We start from the raw sequence: 20,413 nt of genomic DNA on the forward strand, positions 1-20,413 counted from the left end.
CAACACTTCCACAAAGACCATATGAAACAGTCATTCTTGTACAATTATCATGAAACAGACTAAGTAGGGGAGTTTGGGGGTGTTTGGGTTTTTTTAAAAATAGCAATCTGAAGGCAGCCCAGACCCTCAACAACTAAGATACCAGAAAACAAAGACAACAGATACGGATGATAATCCTGAGTTTCAAAGGAAAGGATAAAGAGATAGTTCAAACATCAGCTGAAGGAAGAAACCGAATGAAAATATCAGATAAGGGGACCGATGGAGCAGTGACTTGGGACCAAGAACCAACATTTACAGACAACGCTACAGATTAACACACCTGAGAGGACTGGATAAGATCCTAAGGAGTTCAAGAGTTTGGCTTCCAACCAAAAGGTCAGCAGTTCAAACCCACCAGCTGCTCCTTTGGGAGAAAGATGTAGAAGCCTGCCTCTGGCAACATTTACAGACTTGGAAATATAGTGCTTCCTACAGAGTCAATGAAAGGTGTCAGAACAGCCTCCACGGCAGTGAGTGGGGCCGGATTTGGGTGGGGATATGATCGTAAGTGACTGTGATGATAGTTGTACAGGTTTATAACATGCGCGAGGCTTATATGCTTCAAATATGTTTTCTGTTGTCTTGTGTTGTGTTGTTAGATGCCATCAAAACTATTACAACTCCTACAACCCTAAACGACAGAGAATAACTGCCTCACAGGGTTCCTGAGGCTGTTGTGTACCATCGAGTCACAGCTCACCCAGAGCCGACCCTCCAGGGAGCTTTTCAGAGGGAGTTTCCCCTGTGGAGCTCCTGGTGGATTTGAACCACATGTCTCTGAGTTGACAGTCCAACTCCTTACCACGAGGGCATGAGAGCTCCCTTGGTTAGCAGCCAAGCGCTTATCCATTGTAGCCCCAGGACTCCTTCAAACATGTGCAGTGTGTTTTATTATCAATTATGCCTCAGTAAAGCTATGCAGCAGGGGTGGGAGAAGAAAGAGGGAGAGGTGGGGAGAGAGAAATAGAAAGGAAGACAGGGAGGAGAGGAGAAAAAACAGAAGAGGAGAGTTCAAGATAAAAAGAGAGAGAAGGGATGGGAGAGAGAAAGGAGAGAAAGGAAAGAGGGAATGGTAGCAAAAGAGAAGAAAAAAGAGGGGGAAAGACAGCATCTCAGAGTGTGCTCCTCAAAATCTTGTTGTTACTGTTGTATGAGCTGACCCTCCAACTGGCCCTCAGCGGCAATAAATCACATGAAAAGAGATTTTCCATCCTTTTCTAACAGAGCTGTTGGTGGATTTGAACTGTGTGCCTTTGGGGTTGTAGTGCAACTTCTTACTCCTAGGCCACTGGAGCTCATCAATGGTCCCTGCCTAAGACGATGGCTTTCCAGAGCTCAGGGTTCCCTCATCCTAAGGTTCTAAGCACCCAAAAATTTCTTGGGAGCACACAATCACATTTCGAGCCCTTCTTGTCCTTCTTGGATAAACCTGGGCCTCCCTGAGGGGAAGAAGGAAAGAAGTTGCTGTATTTTGGGCCCCTCTATCAGGTCTGAGAGAGTCTAAACTTATATATATGAAGCCCTGAGCTTCCTTATGGCTATTTTTTCCTTTTTCTCCTCCTCCCGCTCCATGGCTGTCACCACAAAGTTAAACATAGGTTTCCAGCAGACACAGGGGAAGCAGGTTTCCAGCAGCCAGACTCAAATTGGTCTGGAATATTTTTGCAACTTGCAAGGCATTTGACCTTAGCTGCTCAACAAGTGAGGGGGAACTCAGAAAATTCCTCCTTGCCCTTTTAAAAAAGGAATTGTGCAGGTCAGTAAGGAAACAAGAGGACCTGATTGACAATATAAGTCAAGGAGACTGTGCAGATATACGTGGGACACACCACCCCAAAACAGCACAGCATACATTCTATTCCATGTACCGGACAGACCATATTGCATATCACAAAACAAATCCCGATGGAGTGTAAAACATTGAAATCCTACAAAGAATTTTCTCTGACTATAGACACATAAAGTCAGAAACCAATAAAAGCTGGGCGGTGTGCAGATTCTAAAAAAAAAAAATACACAAGCATATGGAAATTAAATAAAACATTATTAAACCACCAAAGGGTCAAAACATAAAATTTTTAGAGTTAAATTAAAATGAAAGCACAACATACCAAAACGTATGGGACGCAGCAAAGGCAGTACAAAAAAGACTTATGCAGGTAATAAATACCTACATAAAAAAGAAGAAAGGTCTTAAGTTAACAGGCTAACTTGGCATCTCTACACACCAGGGGAAAAAAAGGAAATGGCAAAGGTCAGGATAGAAAGAAATAAAACAGGAAAACAGTAAAAGGATTGATAAACCCAGAAGTTGGTTCTTGGAAAAAACCAGTAAATTAAACTTTTAGCTAGATGGACAACGAAAAGATGCAAATAATCAAAATAAATAATGAAAGGGAGACATTACGGCTGTCTTGATAGAAACAATGAGAATTATTACAGAAGATAATAGCAACAAACCAGATAACCTAAATGTGATGGACAAATTCTTGGAAGCTCACAATTTACCCAAACTGACTCAAGAAGAGATAGAAAGTCTCAATACACCTTTTGACAAGTGAAGAGATAAAATCAGTGACCAAAAATCTCCCAATGAGGTAAAAAAAGAAACCTCCTGGACTAGATGGAGTCATTGAAAAAAGTCTACCCAACATTTAGAGAAGAATTGACACCAGTATTTTTTAAAGAAAGGAAGAAAACGCCTTACTTCATCCTATGAAGTTACTATGAAGGTATCCATAACCTTAGTACTCAAACCAGACAAAGACAACACCAGGGGAATAAAACCACTCCGGGTCAATAATCTCATATGAATACAGATGCCAAAATCATCAACAAAATGCTGGTGAAGAGAATTCGACAACTTGTTAAGAGTTATACACCAGACCAAGTGAGGTTTATTCCAGGAATGTAGGGACAGCCCAATGTCAGAAAATCAATCCAGTTTAAACAGTGTATTGTTAAAAAAAAAGGAAACGAACTACATTACAGAAAAAGCATTCATAAAATCAACATCTTTCTTGTTAAGAGCTCTAAAAAAGATAAATTCTTCAATTATGATTCCGAACATACAGGGATCGTCAACAGCCAACATAATTAATGGAAAAAGACTATAAACACTTTGCCCTTGAAATTTATAGCAAAGCAAGGGTGCCTACCCTCACTACTGCTACTCAAGATTATAAAAAAGAATTGTAATAAAAATCATAATTTAATTATACTATTTTAAAATTATATTGTAAATCACAGCTGGAACAACAAGATAATAAATAAAAAGTACACAGGTTGAAAGCAAAGAAGTAAAATCTCTACTCACAGATGATACACAATCTTGCATACGCAGAAAACTTGTTTTCTTGCCTCTAAAGAGTCAACAAGACCACTTCCGGAGCTAATAAAGGAATTTAGTAAACTTGCAGAGTACAAGGTTCAGTAAACAAAATGCAGCTCGGTATCTGCACACAAACAATAGGCAATATAAAAGAGAAATTACAGAAATCATTCTCTCATTTCCAATAGCATCAAAGAAAAGAAAATGCTTAAGAATATATCTAAACAGGGACGTGAAAAACTTACCCAGTGAAAACTATAAAACATAGCTGAAAAAGATTATATAGAGAACTTAAGTGTAAAAATATTCCACATTTATGGATAGGAAGACTTAATATTGTTATCAATAAGACCCAAAGCAATCGATAGGTGCAACTCAATTGTGCTCAAAATTTCAGGAGTCCTCGTTACAAAAGTAGAAAAAAACATTCACCAACTTCTATGGATCAGCTAAAGGACTGAGTTCATTGTAAGAAATAAGAAAAGTCTACTTAGGGAGCTCTGGTGGCCTAATGGCAACACGCTGCACTGCAATCCCAGAGGTACACGGTTCAAATCCACAAGATGCTCTGCTGGAGAAGGAGGGGGCGATCTCCTCCGGTACCAGTCAGATCTGATTTGACGGTATACATAAAATAATACAATAAAAATTTAAAAAAAAAAAGTCTTCTTAATAAATGGTGCTGAGGAAATGGGATTTCCACATGGAAAAATTGAAACAGGATCCATGCCTCCCACCATACACCAAAACAAATTTGAAATGGATTAGGGACCTAAATGTGCAATCTAAAAGCATAGAATTCTTACAATAGTGTAATATTATAATCCTAGCTTTCATCAATCTGATACATTAGTTGCTGTGCCCCATTGAGTTGGAACCGATCCATAGCTGACCCTCCAGCGAGTTTTCCAAGGCAATACATCACACAGGAGGAGATTGCCCATCTTTCTCCCAGGAAGCAGCTGGTGGATTTGAACTGTGTGCCTTGGGAATGCAGCACAGCTTCCTACCACTAGGCCACCAGAGCTCCCTTATGTTAGATGTATATCTAATATAGCAACAGAAGCACAAACAGCAAATGATAAATAAGCAGAGCCTCATAAAAATTAAAAGCCTAGGAAGCTCTGGTGACCTAGTGGCAAGAAGCTGCACTGCAATCCCAGAGGGCCGAGGTTCAAATCCACCAGATGCACTGCTGGAGAAGGAGGGACAATCTCCTCCTGTACCAGTCAGATCTAATTTGATGGTACATTCACAAAAAATAATAAAATAAAATAAAATATTCTTCTAAAAAACCTGTTCATCAAAAGACTTTAACAAGAAAAGTAAAATGCTACACTACCACCTGGGGAAGCATCTTACCAAAATTTATAAATATTTGACAAGAGGGCAAATAACTCAACCATAAAAATGGGGCAAAGGTCTGGAAGTGACATTATAACTACAAATATATTATAACAAACACATTCAAATGAACAAAACACATTCTCCCAGGTTGTGCCCAACAGATTTGAACCATTGACCTTTAAGTTAGCAGTCAGGTACTTTAACCACTATGCCAGTAAGGCTACTTCATCAGACATCAAAAAGATGAGACTCAAAACCACTGTGACTCTCACAAGAATCATTAAAATTTTTTTTCTTTAGAAATTATTTTTCATAAAGGTAATTCATGCTTATTGTAGATTATTTAGCCCTATGGAGCATTAGAAAGAACAGGTGGGAAAACCTCTTATGGAACCAAATGAATCACTTGTCTTAGAAATTCTGAACATAATCAGCCTCACTTACATCCCTTATTTCTAATGTAGCTACACTGGTCACTACCTTTTATAAGAGAGAGAAAAAAAAACAAAACACAGCAAATAAACCCCAAACCTATTCTATAAAGGTCTTGTATAGTGTCAGATTTAAAGGAAGATTTCCATTTTGCCAAGTTTTCTTCCACATCTCTTAAGTTTTTAGTTACAGAGAAGCAGAATAAACTATCTTCAGAGAGGCATGAAAGAAACAGAGACATTTAAAAGTCTTGGTTTTGAGTCACTATCAGAGAAATTATTCAAGCTATGGCCTTTTCTTTCTTTTTTTTCATTAATTCCACATTTTATTTTTAAGTGAAAATTAAAATTTCATTTTAATGCATTTTGTAATTGCATTAATTATGTTTTCATTTTTAAAACATACTGCTGTCTAGCCTGCTCTGAAAATGAAATTAATGATAGGATACTAATATTTCCATGACATTTTCCTACTTTACAGCATTCTCTTTTTTTTAATGAAAGTTTACAGAGACTTTGGATTCCCATTCACACGTGGTTGCACACTCCTCCCTACCCACCACTCCCCCCAGTCCGCTTTTCTCTTTGAAGGAAAAAAAATTCTTTCACTGTTATACAAGCTTCCTCCCCCAAGTCCGCTTTACTATGCATCTCTTATTCTGTACTCTTGTCATGAAAATAATACCTAATCATACATAAACCAAACCCATAGAGAATAACAAAAGTTGGCAAGGATGTAAGAAAACTGGAACTCTAATCCAGAGATGGTGAGAATGCAAAAGGGTACTGTTGTTGTGGAAAACAGAATAATAGTTCCTCAAAAAGCTAAAACTAGATCTACCGTGTTGTTGTTGAATAAGCATCAAGTAGGAACCGACCCATAGCTGTCCCTCCCGCGGGTTTTCAGAGGCAGTTAATTGCTTGGGAGGCAAATGCCCATCCTTCTCCCACAGAGCAGCTGTGAACTCAAACCACATGCTTTTGGGATTGCAGAGCAGCATCTTATCAGTAGACCACCAGAGCTCCCTAGAGCTACCGTATGACCTAGCAATTCCACTCACCGAGACTCAAAAAGACTTGAGAGCAGAGCTTAAAAGCGACTTGTGTGCCATTTGTTCATTGCAGCACTATTTACAATGGCCCAAAGGTGGAAACAACCTTAGTGTCCATCAACAGAGAAGCAGATTAACAAAAAACAACAGTACATAGAGACAGTACAATACTACTTAAGCAGTAGGTTACATGAAGTCTTGACACATGCCATCGTATGGAGAGAACTTGAAGATACTACGCTGAGTGCAATAAACGAATTAATCACAAACAAAATATAAATGTCGTTAAATCCTCACTTATATAAAAAGACAACAAAAGGCAAACGTATAGAGACCAAAGCTCATTCTTGGTTATAAGGAACAAGAGGGGGGAAATGGGGTGGAAAATCTATTGATTAAGACTAGAGTTGCAAAGCCAATTATTATAATTGCTAACCCCAAAATTGTACATCTATATGATCTGGCAAAAAATTGTGTGATAGATACAACAAAGAATAGCTGTTGAGCCTGTACAACCAAACATTTCAGGGGATTTAATCTCTTGGTTTGGAGGTTCCAGGTCCTGATTTCATGAGACCTAACATTGAATTGACCTAACAACGTGTTTAATGCTTCTGTTCTACCTCATTCATTGGGTAGTAGGTGGGGTCTTAAATGCTTGCAAGCAACCAGCCATCCAAGTTCTAGCAACTGCAGTCTGTTACTTAGAGCAACAAAGGAAGAAGACAAGTCGTGATAAGAGGAGGAATGGAAGATATGGCCAGTTTCCTCCGTGACCCACAACGTCCTTTGCTAGAAGACCAGAAGAGCCAGATGATGTCTGGCTGCCGCTGCTGGACATTTTTATCAAAGAGTTTATGGAAGAATCCTGGCCAAAGGAGAAGAAGTACTGAACAGAATTTCAAAATCTCACAGACTCTAAACTTACTGGAGACATAGAAGTTGAATAATTGCTAAAAACTTCTGATGTGAGATAATCTCTCAACTTTAAACTCAAAATATTCCACAAAGTCGTATTAAAACCAATCAACAGTTTTGTTTAACCGATCAAAAAAGGGTTAGGGGGCTCTGGTGGCCTGGTGTTAAGGCGGTTGCACTGTCAACAGAAAGGCAGGTGGTTAGAATCCACCACCTGGTCCATCAGAGAAAGATAGTCCATTTCCTGCCATGCTCTTTACAACCTCTGAAAAAACTCAATGGAGGGTCACCCGTGAGTGAGTCAATCCCCGCCTCAATTCCAACCAGCTTGAGGGGCATTTTACTGATGTGTTGAGCATTATGTTCTTTTAAGAATCATCTCTATGGGATCAAAACAACAACAGCAACCCAAAAGTGAGACAGGCACATCAGGGGATAATGGATTTGCGTTAATAAGGAAGACACAACTCAAAAAAAGAGGCTGAGAATGGTTGCACCAGAGGAGGACTGTACCCAGTGTCACTAAATGGGGCCTGTAGAAGCTGTTCAATGGGCACGTGGTTTGCCATATAAATGCTTAAAAACAACAAAACAAAACATTGGTGGGGGGAAGAATTGTGTTTGGGGAGTGGAGTTTTTTTCCTGGAAGGAAGTAGTTTCAAGACTTTGGGTTCCTAGGCTGGCTGATGGGCTTGGGAAGCTCCATCCATCATGATTTGATCTGGTCATTGACATTGACATTGACATTGAGAATACCAACAACATTGGTGAACAGCCCACACACAGCAGGAGGCTTGTCTGCCACTCAGCCTGTACTGTGACGACCCCTCCACGGGGGACTGTGGCTTTGGGGTGCTAAGCCTACCTCTCCCCCTTCTCTGGTCTCTGGTCTCCCCTAACTGGCTCCTCAGACCCTGCAGTTCCCCTGCCCTTACCTTGCAAATGGAGACAGGTGCCATGGAAGAAGAGGGGCACTCACATCCCGCACTCATCTCTGTAAATTGCCCACGTGACCTGCCCTCACTGACCCCATTGTGGTTTCTTCCTGTCCCCCCTCACTGCTCTAACCCTAAGTCACAACTTTTTACTCCCGAATAGTCTACAACTCCACAGGCCATGGTCCCTGCCCAGTTCAGACGTTCTGCCTTTCTCCATCCCAGTTAAGATCTTAACAAGGTTGATGAATCACCCACAGCATGTGTTTCTAAAGGACAGAAGAGGGCGGGGACCAAGCCCAGGTAAGCCCTTTCCAGATTAGAGTGGCCCCCAATCAACCTCCAATTTGGGGGCACCCCTGAGGCCAAGCCATTGTCTTTCAAATGTCCAAACTGGAGCCTGAGTTTTTGGCAACATGAGGTCTGATGTTACCAGGATCCATTCAGGGCCACCACCTCTGCTCTTTCCTCTCCCAAAGAGTACAGTGTTCCTTACAAGATTCCACCTCAACTCCTGCCATCTGCCTCTGCCAAGATTACATACAGCCAAGAAAACTGTGACACGGAGTCTGTGAATTAGAAGAGACTTCAACAACAACGACAGCTACAGGTGAAGCATCTGAACACGCCAGGGTTCCAGCACCTTTGTCACCTGCCCTGTGGAGCTGAGAGAAGGGAGTGGGGGAGGGAGGAGACTGAGCCCCAGTGCCCACAGTGGGGCCACCAGATCCAATCCCCCCCCCAGCCACCACCCAAGGACACAGTGATAAAGTGACCTTTGTTCTCATTGGCCATTGATGAGTGCAATGAAATTCCCTGCATCTGGCCATGTGAACATCTGTGGCTGGACCAGGTAGAAGGGGTGCATGCCCGAATCAGCAGGACAGTTGCATCAAGCGCAGGAATATGGTACAAAGGACTGCAGTTCGGTTCCTGTCCAAGTGCCCTGCATGCCTGCTGGGCCTCAGGAGAGAAGCTTTGTTAAAAACTCAAGCCTCGGGCCAGTGGCATAAACACGACCAGCCCTAGGTGCGGCTCTTACCTTGTGATTCTGGTAGGAAGTCACGGCGATAAACGCCGTCTCAGGAAAGACGTGGGTACAGAAAGCTGTGTTTTTAGAACCGAATCCATTATTTTCATCCGCTTTCACGATATGCAGCCGGGGCTGGTATTTGTGCATGGAGTTTAGAATAATCTAGAAAGAATCCCATAAAAGAAAATGAGATTGTCGAAATGTAAAACCTCACTCCCCGGTCCCAAAATTAGCTTAGGAGCTTTCAAAAGTAGCCAGCTTTCTCCCCACCCCTTCCCTCTCCTGTTTTGAAAAGAGGCCAATGATTTCATTAAAAAGAAACATTTCAAAAATGACAATTTCCAACCCAAAAAGCCAGGGTAATATTCCAGGAATCTACCCAAAGCACACAAGGCAGTAAATCAGGATCCTTAATAAAGTTTGCTTAATAAATTAACTCCCTGCATTACGGCACTTCCCGGCCTGATGGGCGGAACCGAGTCATTTAGAGGAATTCGAGACCCCAGGAAACCTGGCCCAACAATTTGGGCATGGAAAGAAGGAAGCAAATAAATAAACATGCAAACAACCCTCCAGACCCCTCAAGGCTAGGAGGAAAGAGGTCTGGTGTATGCAGAACCCGCCTTTAAAACAAAAACAAAACCAAACCTAAGTGGGATCTCTGCACAGTGGTTTCCTGGAGCAGCGGGTGACGCAATAAACCCCAAAGTGTGGCCCTTTGTTTAGGGAAGACACAGAGAGAAGTCCCCAGGAAAAGAAGAAGAAGAAAAAAACACAGTTTCCGGAAGGGGGCAGAAGGCTTAGCAAAGCCCCCTCTAAAGATGGGGGAGAGGTGGAGAGGACACCCCATGGCCAAAGGTACTGGTCACCCCGTGAATACTTCCCCTCACTATCTTCATCTGCACTGAGGACGCCTCGCTGGGGCTATCTCTGAGCTGGCCCCAGCCAGACTGGCTGCATCCGGCTTGTGGGGTATTTTGTCTTCCTCCTTCCTTCGGAACCCAGGACCCATCCAGAGCTGACCCCTCCAGCAGGTTTTCAGAAGCAGTTGATTAATCACCCGAGAGGAGATTGCCCATCTTTTGTTGTTCTTGCTGGCAGATTCGAACAGCATGCCTTTGGGCTGGCAGCGCAATTCCTTACCCAAAGTGGCCTCTTAACTGCTTTTATTGTGAGGTGGTTATTGCAATTATCATAAATATTTTTAAGGGGTGTCTGGGGTGGGGGAGTACAGAGGTTCAAGCAATGACCTATTAGCCCTGACTACGAAATAGCCCTGGCTGCTAGTTGAAAATGACAGCGGTTCAAATCCACTCAGAGGTGTCTCAGAAGCCAGTCCCTGGCAATCTGATTCCGAAAGGTCCCCTTGGAACTCTAAAAGGCTGGTTCTGTCCTGAACACAGGGACTCCCTGTGAATCCAACCCCCTAGACAGCAACTAACAATAACGACTATTATTATTATTACTACAAACTCCAGACTCCACACCATTGCCGAGTGGGACGATTCACAGATCAACAGCTTTACAAATAAAACTAGGCTTGCTGTTCTAATGACTCCCGGGTTTTGATAGCCCCAGCTGGCCCTTAACGTTAATATTTATCCAAGCACGCTGACGCACACCCATCACCGAATAGACATACAACCACACAACCATGCTGGGCGGGCCTGAAGGGCTTGCTTTTACCCCAGGACCCCTGGGCCTCTTTGATTATTTGCATTGATGACCTTGGGGCGGGAGGAGGGGGAGGGGAGGCTAGCCCTGGCCCCCTGGCTCTGGGACCCGGGGCTGCGCGCTCTAATCTCCGGCCGCCCGGGCCCGGCCGCCTCCCTGGCCGATAGTGACGCCGGCTTGGGCGGCGTGGCGACAGAGAGACGCAGCAGGGCCCCGCCGGCCGCCGCAGCCCCCGGCCCGCGCGGCCATCGCCCGGGCTTAGCCAAATTGCTTTGACGGCCGGGAACGACTGGAGACATCAGCGCGAGAGTAATCTAATGGCTCTTAATTCCGCGAGGGCGGCTCCCGGGGCGCGGCAGTTGGGGAGTCCGGTCAGCCTTGGCTCCAAAGCCCCATACTCTTGCCTGACCAGGTCTGAAGTGGCGGGGGCAGGGGCTCCCCAAATAGAACTGGACTGTGGGTGGGAGTGAGTGACTTCCCTGCGCATCCCAGCCGGGTGCAACCCCAAAATCACACCCAAGCAGCAGGCCCAGAGACAGCTGGGGGCCGGCAAGGGGCTGCAACGTAGCCCCACTTCCCTACATCCAGGTTCCCCAGGTCCCCAGAGCATGGCCGGCCTGTCTCACCTAACTTAGACCTAATACAGAGGGTGGGACATTGTCAGGTACCCTGAGCGCGCCACCCCACGCAAGCCGGTCATTCGTCACCCAGATGCCTGGCACCGGGCGCTACTGACACTGGTGGCCGGGACCAGAAGGACACACTGGGTTTTCCCACATCAGCTGTGGCACAGACGCGGAATGGCTCGTACCTCTCTCCCCAGCAGGCAGCCGGCTGTACCCCAGCCATTGCGTAAAGTGCCACTGAAGGAGCGTGCACCCGCTTCACCGCAGAGGCCCCGATTTCACAAACTCTTAACTCCTTCGCAAACCATCCTGCCTAGAAGGCGAATCCATTGTCATCCAGCCCTTTCTGTTCCCCAGTTTGGGAACCTGAAAGACAGCTCTTAAGACCAGAAAAGAAAACTCCCTGATTTGGAGTTGATGCCAGGTTCCAGCGACCCTGCAGCACAGTTTCCCACCGCCTGGTGAGGTTCCCAAGGCAGAACAGAAGGACTCATCTTCCCTCCTGGGTGCAGCTGCTGCCTTCAAACCACTGACCATTCCATTAGCACTCGAGTGCTTAACTACTGTGCCACCAAGGCTCCTTTCTTAGCTAAGCAGGAGGCCACCTTGTGAGATTTCTCCCCAGCCCCTTGTTTCCAGGGATGCGCTGTGTCCTTGACCACATCCCCTTCTCATCCCAGCTTCCTTTTCCCAAGGGCTGCAGGCTACTGTCCCATCCCTCGATACAGTGGGGGCGAAGGAAGCTTATTCAGTAAATGAGTCCTCATCTCTACCCCCCCCAGATCATCAAGCAAGCTAAGAGGGGTTTAGACAGGGATGTCAATGAACCACCTTCCAAAAGGGATTTTTTCCCCCCCCAGAAATCTGACCAGCTAATTTCTATGGAGAAGGTAGTGGAACAAACTTTTTTTTCTTCTCTTTAGAGATGGAGGAGCGTGAGGGAGGTAGGAGAGAGGGAACATCTTCTCTCCCCTGGAGTGTAGGGACCCATGTGTGTGTATGCTTGTTCCCACGAGTGCCGGTGTGTACACAGCTCCTGGGAACATCTGTCTTGGGGCCACCTCAGACTCCAGCCTCAGGGACCTCGGCCAGGTTTGCCTACTCCACGTGGCCGTGGATGGGAGAGGCTGCAGTCGGAAACAACGGCTCTGTGCTAAACAGAGTACCAGGAACAGAACTCTCTGCTCTTGGCAGGTGTGAAAGAACAGGTGGGTGACCTGGGGTGTCCCTCAGAGTTGAAGCACCCCAGTACTAAGACAGTTTGGAGAAAGGTAGGGAAGGCAAATGGTTCTCTGCTAGCTCAGCCTCTGTGTGAGGTCACTGCTGAGCCCCCACTGCGCTAGAGGGTCTGTGCATGTCATCCATGGGGACTGAAATCAATCCTCCACCTCTCTAGCCCCAGGTGGGGCTGGAGCGCAGACCGTGTGCACAGCCCCAGAGTCCGGCCTGCAGTGGAAGGCCCAAGTCACTCCATCTGCCTCCTCTCTTGGCAAAGGGTCGCTCTGGGTGCTTGGTGGTAAGGACGCTTGGTGGTATGGACACAGGCTACACTCCAGGCCCAGAGAACCGAGCCCTCCAGCGCCAGCCTCCAGAGAGGCTGAGTGAGGGGTAGAGGCTCACCAGCGGCGGTCCAATAAAAAAAGAAGTGGAGATGGAGGAGAAAGAAAAAGAAAGTGGGATCTGAAGGTGAAAGAAATAAGGAAAAAAGAAAGGCAGATGCAAATAGAAATAAATTAACAGAACAAAAGAGGAGATTAAGGATGAGGGAAGAGAGAATGAGGCCCGGACAGCCAAAGAAGGGAAATGAGCAGTAAGAGAGCAGAAGGGGCTGGGGCTCGAGGCTGAGCTCGGCCGCAGCGGAACGCGCGCCACACTTACATGCCCAAACGGGTCCAGGTGGTTGTTGGTGAGCTTCAGTTTCTGGAAGGAGACAAGCTGCCGCATCCAGTGGGCTCCGGTGGCCGGCGAGTCCGGGTGCACGTAGAGGCGGCCGGGCATGGCGGGCTCGGCTTTCCCGGTCACCGACCTACATCAGGAAGAGGTGTGACTGGCCAGCCGGCGCTACCCAGAATCAACGCCACCACGTAGGGCCTCTGAGCCTGCCAGGTACTGACCAGAGTGAGCTGAAAATGACCTGACCATTGAGTCTCAGTTGAGCGTGTGTCTTGAGCACCAGATTCAGGTGCTCAGGTCACCTGGACCTTGCACTTTCCTTCCCACCAAACTCATTTTCTTAGGAACAATTAGGGGGTCCTGAGAGGCTGGCTTTTGGAAGCAGGAGTGGCAACCACTTCCTAAGCCACATGTCTCCGGAAAAACTCTATGAACTTTGATAAATGTCAATAGTTGTAGAGGGGCTTCAGGCCTTTTGTTCATAGGGTCGCTGTGAGTCATGCTCGACTCAACAACAAGACTGGCCAAGAGGGATTGGAGACTCTCCTGCCTGTTGAATTCAAGTTTCACGGACGCTTTTTGCCATTTCATAAAAAGGCATCTCGAAAGCAAACAACTCATTAAAAAAATAACTATAAAGGCGTTTATGCCCCTAGAAATACCGCCGGTACTTGGTGACACTATTCTTTGGGAAAACAAACAAAAACGAACCTATAGATGCCAACAATATGTGTAAACAAGTCTCTAGTTGAGTCTCAGTTTTCTCATCTGGAAAATGGAAGGGAATGGCTGCCCTTCCACCAGCCTGGGGTTACAGGCTAGTAAAAGGTTCTCCCAGGCCCTCAAGCCACTGTCTACTGGTTCCGTACAAATGGGGTAATTTGGTTTCCGCTTTGCTTTCTACCCTTCGCGCCTGTCACTGGGGGCCTACCATTTGTTGTCGGCGAACTTGTATCGGTGGTCGTCAGCAGGAACAATATCCATGAGAAGAATGTACTTGGTTTTGGGGTTCAGGCCAGTCACCTTGACTTTGTAACTGGGAAACATCCGCCTAGGAAAGAGGAAGAGGAAGAAGAAGAAGAAGAGAGGTGTTCGTGCCAATAGTCTAACATGTCCACAGATTTTCTTTAAACAGCAACAGAAGACAAACTGGTCCCCACTCCGCTCTCTCGCCCGGATCCATCCCGGGTTTCTCTTGATGTCCCGGGGAGGAAGAAGGCGAAGGGATGAGAAAGAACGAGGCGAGCAGGCGCGTGTGTATCTGGCAGGAAAATGGAAACCAGGAGGCGAGCCCTTGGAGAGAACGGGTTTTGATGAGGGCCTGAAACTCACGTCATTCTTGCTCTTTTCAGAGTCAGGCACCTACTTTTAGGGGGAAGAAAGGTCTATTGGGTACAAGCAGTCTCCTTCAGGTCCAGCCAGGTGTTTTGGTCCTTCCAGGGCGAAGGTCATTTGGACACTAAGGGGCTTACGTTCTGGGAACGCACGCGCGTCCACTCGTCAGTGGGCGCTCACCTGCCTCCTGCCCTAGCTTTGTTCCCCCTTCTCCAGAGCTGGGGCCCCCGTGCTTCCCTGTACAGATGGGATAGGAGGAATTAGCTGTGCCCCAAGTGTCAGACAGGGATTTCATTTTAAATGCCCCAACTTCTACAAGGAGCTTGAGACCCTTCCTTGAAGAGTTAAAAAAAACCCTTGGCCTTCAGCAAAGATATCTCCCACCCATTCGGATTTATTTCCCGAAAGAGCTGGCCCTTGAATTAGAATCCGGTGGTTGAGGACCCAAGACCGCGCGCGCGCCAAGGAACTGCGTTAAAACCGCTCCCTGCGCGCGCACCAGCCCCTTCCAAGTTTCCAGCCCCCCTCGAAGCTCACGCCCCAGAATACAAGGCTCTGCAAGGGTCCCTGGGTTCCACCTGGGTCACCCGGGGCTGGATACACTCCGGGATGGCGGGAAGGGGTGCGCGCAGGCCTCTCCCCTAAACCACTGAGCCCAGGCCTCGCACTGTTTATGTGCCGGGCGCACCCGGAGGCGGAGGCACAAGCGACTTCGCAAGCCTTTTATAGTGAAATCCTTCAGCACAGACTGGGGCGGGGGAAGGAGGCCCCAAGTCCCTCTTTTCATCGGCGAAAAGGGAAGAAATCCTCGATTCGTCGGTGTAAACAGACGCGCCTCCTCGTTCATCAGGCCATGGAGCGGGGTGGTGGGGGTGTCTGGGTGCAGACATTGTTTAATTTAGAATAATAATAAATGTCACTGTTGCCAGTTTACTGCGAGAGGCTGCGCCTGGAGATGGCTGCACCCTCTGCCTTCACGCGCCTGGTGGCTGGGGCCTACAGGGCTCTCTCGCTGCGGACGCCTGCTCCAGCCAACTCCGTCTGCCTTGGGGATGCAGAGGACCACGGAGGACGAGGACGGGGTGCGGCGAGGCTGTCCCCAGGCCTGGGTGCATAGGCACGCGCCCCACCCCCACCCTGAGCAGGGTCACCCCGCCCCCAGCAGCCTCGCCGAAGACTTGAGCTTTTAAAAGGAACTCCCGCGCGTGAGCGTCTTGGCCAAGCCGCCCTGTTTATCGGTGTCTGTATATGGAACGCGGCCGAGCACTGGTTCAGTTTCAAAGGCTTTGCCTGCTTTCTATAAACAATGGAAGAGGTAGCGAATACATTCAACGATTCCGATTCCGAGTGGGGCCTTCGGATGGGGCCCTGTAACCACTCCAAGGTCTTGGGGATAGGGGCTGGGGGGCGGGGTGCGTGGAAGAAAAAGTCCCAGGGAAACTCAAAGCCTCTGCTATCTCCAGGCCTTCTCTCTGCCTCTCTAATTTCCCTTTCGCTTATTACTAATGAGCCCAGATAGCTCGGCCTCCCACACTCTTTAATCTTCCTATATAAAATGTGGAAGAAATGCTCAAATTGAGAGCTGAGACTTTCTGCCTGTCTCCCCACCTGCTTCAGATCAAAGGAAGAATTTTCCTCGAGCCGTTCTAACAAGAGCTGGGTCTAACAAAATAAAGCGCCAAACTCCACCTCCTTCTCCATCGCGTTGTCTTCTCTCTTCCCTTGTATTCCATGCCCCCTCTCCTCCTCTCTGTTCCCTCTCCTTCCTCCCTTCTGCCTCTCTCCTCATCCTCCTTTGACGGTCCTTATCTCTCTCTCCCACAGTCCTCCCCTCCTTCTCCACGCCGTGGCCTCTCACCTTCCAGCCTTGGTTATAATCATCTCCGTGCCCACTTCGTGGAATTTCAGCCACAGCTCCCGTTCATGGAGGAACACCTTGATCCCTTCCATACCCTGCAGGAAGGAGGGGAAAGTCAGATCCCGACAAAGAGGGGCGGCCTGGAGCCTTCACACCCCATACCCCCGGTCCCTAAGACAGCCTGCTTCTTCCTCCCTCCTAAACCAATGCCCTATCTGCGGTCCAGGAGGAGCTTTGCAAAAACTCCTTGATTCCTGAGTGTGCCCTCCTTCTAAGGCCCCAACAAAATACAAGGGAAACAATTCTAGAACAATTCCGTGTGTTCTAGAATGCATGTGGAGTGGAAAGGGCTGAGACACACACTGGGCCAATTTCAATTCATTTTAACAGAGGCGAGTGGGGGCCTTCAGGGAATCTCAGTGTAAGGAGAGAAACTCCATTTGGGCTAATTTCATGTAGGTGCTCAGAGCCCTGGGTGGAAATACATCACAGTTTATCCTCCATCACTGTGGGTGTAAATATGAGCCTCTATTGAATTTTTAAAACATTTTAAAAATGTGTGTGTGTGTGTGTGTGTGTGTGTGTGTGTGTGTGTGTGTTTGTATTCTGGTATGATCTCAAACCAGAACAAAATTAAATAATACACCAAAAAGCTGCCAGCTCGCCTTCACGCCTGCGCTATGTCGCTTGGATGACGTGGCCGCCACGCAAAGAAGCCATTTCAACTTTTCCCGCTTTCAACTAAACGTTCTTTTACAAAACCTTCACAAAACAAAAATTTTTGCACAAAAGCCTCCGTTTTAAAGTGGTGTCGCACCGCCCTAAAATGGGAATCTGCTTTTTTCCTCTTTAAAAAATAACACAAAACAAAACAAAAAAACACACACCAATCTGTGGGGCTTCCCAGTCTGTGCCCACACCGTCTCAGCTTGATGCATAGTGCACATATTTTCCTGAGGTTGAAAAGCAAAGGGCACAGGCAGCAGAGGCTTCGAATTGTCACCACCGTATCCAGGGTACCTCCAGATCTCTCCACACAGTCACAGCTGACACCCTATTATAAAATCCTCAGGTCTCCAAGAGCCAAGGGCTTGGGAGTCAATGGAAGGATGTGCAGAGAGGCTCCACTCCACGCTCCGCCTGAGGGCCCAGCACCCACCAGGCGAGCCCGCACGCAGCTCCTCCATCCTCCCCACGCAGGCCAGGCCCACTGCGCACAGCCGGGCAGGACGCGCCAGGCCAGGCCAGGCCCAACCACAAGACAAATGGTGCAGCCGCACTGGCTAAGCCAGGGCCAGAGGAGGCGAGTGCTGGCCAGGGCTGCAAAAGATCTGAAGAAGGGTCAAACCATCGCTCACACCGACCTGAGAGGCCGCTGACCTGGCCCTTAATGAGCCGCCCAGGGCCCAGTCTACACCTCGTGCCACCGGAAGGGAATTATTGGGGGGGGGGGATTGTTAGCTAGGCCAAATAGCCTGGTGGTAATTGAGGCCTCTCTAAAAAACTAAATATAATTCCTTAACCCCCTGACCATCAGAATCCTTGACACAATGAGATGGAGTTGCTATTGGCATGGAGAAGGGAAGGCCAAAAACATAGCGGGTTTGAGTGGGAATCAAAGGAAAAGGAGAAAATAACAGGCCTTGATTTACACACACGCACGCAGATCCACAGACTTGAGTCTCCCCCAAGGTCCCCAGGCGTGAAGCGTTTTTTACCTGCTGGGTGAAGGCGGCCTGTGGGGACGAGGGGGACTTGGTGGGAGCTCCTAGTGCGCTCTCGGGCTTGGAGTCACAGGACAACTCCTTGGAATCTGGATCCAGTGGGGTGTGCGCCAGGCCAAAGCCCTCGTCCGCGTCGGCCATAGTGCGCCCAGGGCGCTGTGCCCGCGACCGGTTCCGCTCTGAAGACAAGGGGAGAGAGGAGGTTGAAGGGCGCCTTTCTAAGTACCCAAGGGAGCACTTTGGCCTCGTCTTCCAGCCAGCAGCACCTCCGCCCTCCACTGAAGGAGGCGGCTGGAAGCGCCTGCTACTATTATCATTACTATTATTTTTACGATCACGCACCACCTCTCGCAAAAAAGAACCCCCTCGTTAGATCCGGAGGAGGCCAGGCCCGCATGGCCCCTGCGCAGCCTCCCCGCGATAAGCGAGCTGCCCGTCAAATTTGTCTGGACTTCTGCAAGAGCCAATGGAGATAAGGCGTCGGTATTTTTGGAAGCCCTTGGGTACCAACCAAAACCAAAACAAAACAAAACCCTGGTGTCTTCTGGGGGGTGGTGTTTTTTGGTTTGGGTCTTTTGTTTTTGTTTTGTTTTTTTCCCGCCCCTTCTTGTCGAATTACTAGAGACTGCCGGAACTCTTTATTAAACCAGGCTAGACGAATCCCACCCACCCAGGACGCCAAATGCCTTAAAAGAGCCCTAACCCGCCTCTTGCAAAACCGAAAACAGGAGAGGAGAAGGAGACGCAGTTCAAATGCGACTGACTGGGCGTTCATTCTTTATCAGTCATAAACTCGAAAGTTAAATCCTTTCTAATGGAAAGCTCTCTTTCCCCCAAGAACTGTTAAAAATTAAAATTAGTCAAACAAAAGGCTTGGCCAGGAAAACAACCTCGTTGCAGATGGGAAGGACACGCGCGCCTGGCCAGCGCGCTGCAGAATCAGCCCTGCAGGCAGCCGGGGACGCCTTCTCCCCGCTGCTAGCTCTATCCTTCTGTCCAGCAGCCAGACCGCGCAGAGCACGGCCAGGTTCAGTGGGGCAGGGGGTGGGCAGGACAAAATTGGGTCTCAGGTCAATGCCTGGCTACAAATGCTCAAAATCTCCAATGCAACAGCGAAAAATCCGCCCGGGTTTGTAAGCGTCTGGAATTGTAACACGCAAAGCAACAGCCGCAGAAATGTTTTAAGCCTCCATGAGCCTGCCTCTCTCTTTCTGATCTTTCAATCTCCTACACTTTCTCAAATATGCATCCCTCCTCCCAAGCCTGGAAGACTGTGAAGGTGCAAGGAAGGGGTGGCTCCTCGACACTTAGTCTCGGAAGAGAAAGCTCTCTCCTGCCCAGATCTACACCAGGGCCGAAATGGAGGCCTCTGTCTGCGGCCTCTTCTCCAAGCAGCTTGCCTTAAACCAGCTTGGAGCTTGGAGAGAAGGTAACCAGAGCCAAGCAGTTTGCTCGTTACAAGAAAACTGGGGTTTCTCGCCCCCACAAAGACTCACTCACTGCTGGCCCGGGATAGAGTCCCACCCTGAGCCCTCACAGGATTCCGGGAAGCTGGAAACAGGCTGCAGCCAGCAAGATGTGAGTGACAGAACCAGGCCGTGTGTCCTCAAACCTCAGCGCTGCTCGCCCAGCCGCTGATGCCTCCAGGCTCCACGCGCCCCGGGAACCCACGGCCAGGCTGAGGTTCCCCCGCAGGCGCCTCCAGGAGCCAATTCGGCAGCGGCCTCCCTCCCTAGCCAGCTGCGGGCCGGGTTACCTCGCTGGGTGAAGCCGGCGCATCCACCGCATCCGCGCTTGTTCCTAGCAGGAAAGCCGGCGGCGAGGCGGGGGCGCGGGCATGGTGGCTCCGGGGTTACGCGAGGGGCTGCGGGCCCAGGGTAGTGGCTACTGCCGCCTACAAAGCAACAGCCTCGCGGCAGCCTCGGCCGTACTGCCCGGCGCCGGCACACCTCCGCGGCGCGCGCGCGCTCCCCGACACTTCCCAGTGACCAGGCTCCAGAAGGGCTCCAACAGACACGAAAATATAGCCTGGGGGGCTCGCGCAGCGCCAGACCCCTGCCTCCTCGCTCCCTGCACACCCGGGGAGGGGAACTGGGAGACCCGAGGAAGCAGGGGAAATGATCCAAGGCGGTTCTGAAGGAAGCTTTCCGGGTTAAAGCTCCGGAATCCGCCCGGGCTAAGAGGCCAGCGCTCTCGCCGTCTCTCCCCGCTCTT

The 20,413-nt window shown here is 48.5% G+C and overlaps 1 protein-coding gene across 1 annotated transcript in view; it reads right to left on the reverse strand.

Annotated features, from left to right (window-relative positions):
* Positions 1-20,047, reverse strand: part of TBX5 (T-box 5) — a 74,925-nt gene extending 54,878 nt beyond the window's left edge. Inside the window, exons 1-6 of the mRNA XM_006890393.1 lie at positions 19,956-20,047; positions 18,194-18,378; positions 16,476-16,570; positions 14,214-14,333; positions 13,268-13,415; positions 9,099-9,251 (exon numbers count right to left, since the gene is read on the reverse strand). Coding sequence (XP_006890455.1) covers positions 9,099-9,251; positions 13,268-13,415; positions 14,214-14,333; positions 16,476-16,570; positions 18,194-18,340 — 663 coding nt within the window. The 5' untranslated portion in view covers positions 18,341-18,378; positions 19,956-20,047. The remainder of the gene's footprint in view (positions 1-9,098; positions 9,252-13,267; positions 13,416-14,213; positions 14,334-16,475; positions 16,571-18,193; positions 18,379-19,955) is intronic.
* Positions 20,048-20,413: the final 366 nt, after the last annotated feature.

This window comes from Elephantulus edwardii, unplaced genomic scaffold, assembly GCF_000299155.1.
Source record: "Elephantulus edwardii isolate Elephantulus edwardi_28Jun2011 unplaced genomic scaffold, EleEdw1.0 scaffold00089, whole genome shotgun sequence".
In the NCBI taxonomy this organism is placed as follows: Eukaryota; Metazoa; Chordata; class Mammalia; order Macroscelidea; family Macroscelididae; genus Elephantulus; species Elephantulus edwardii.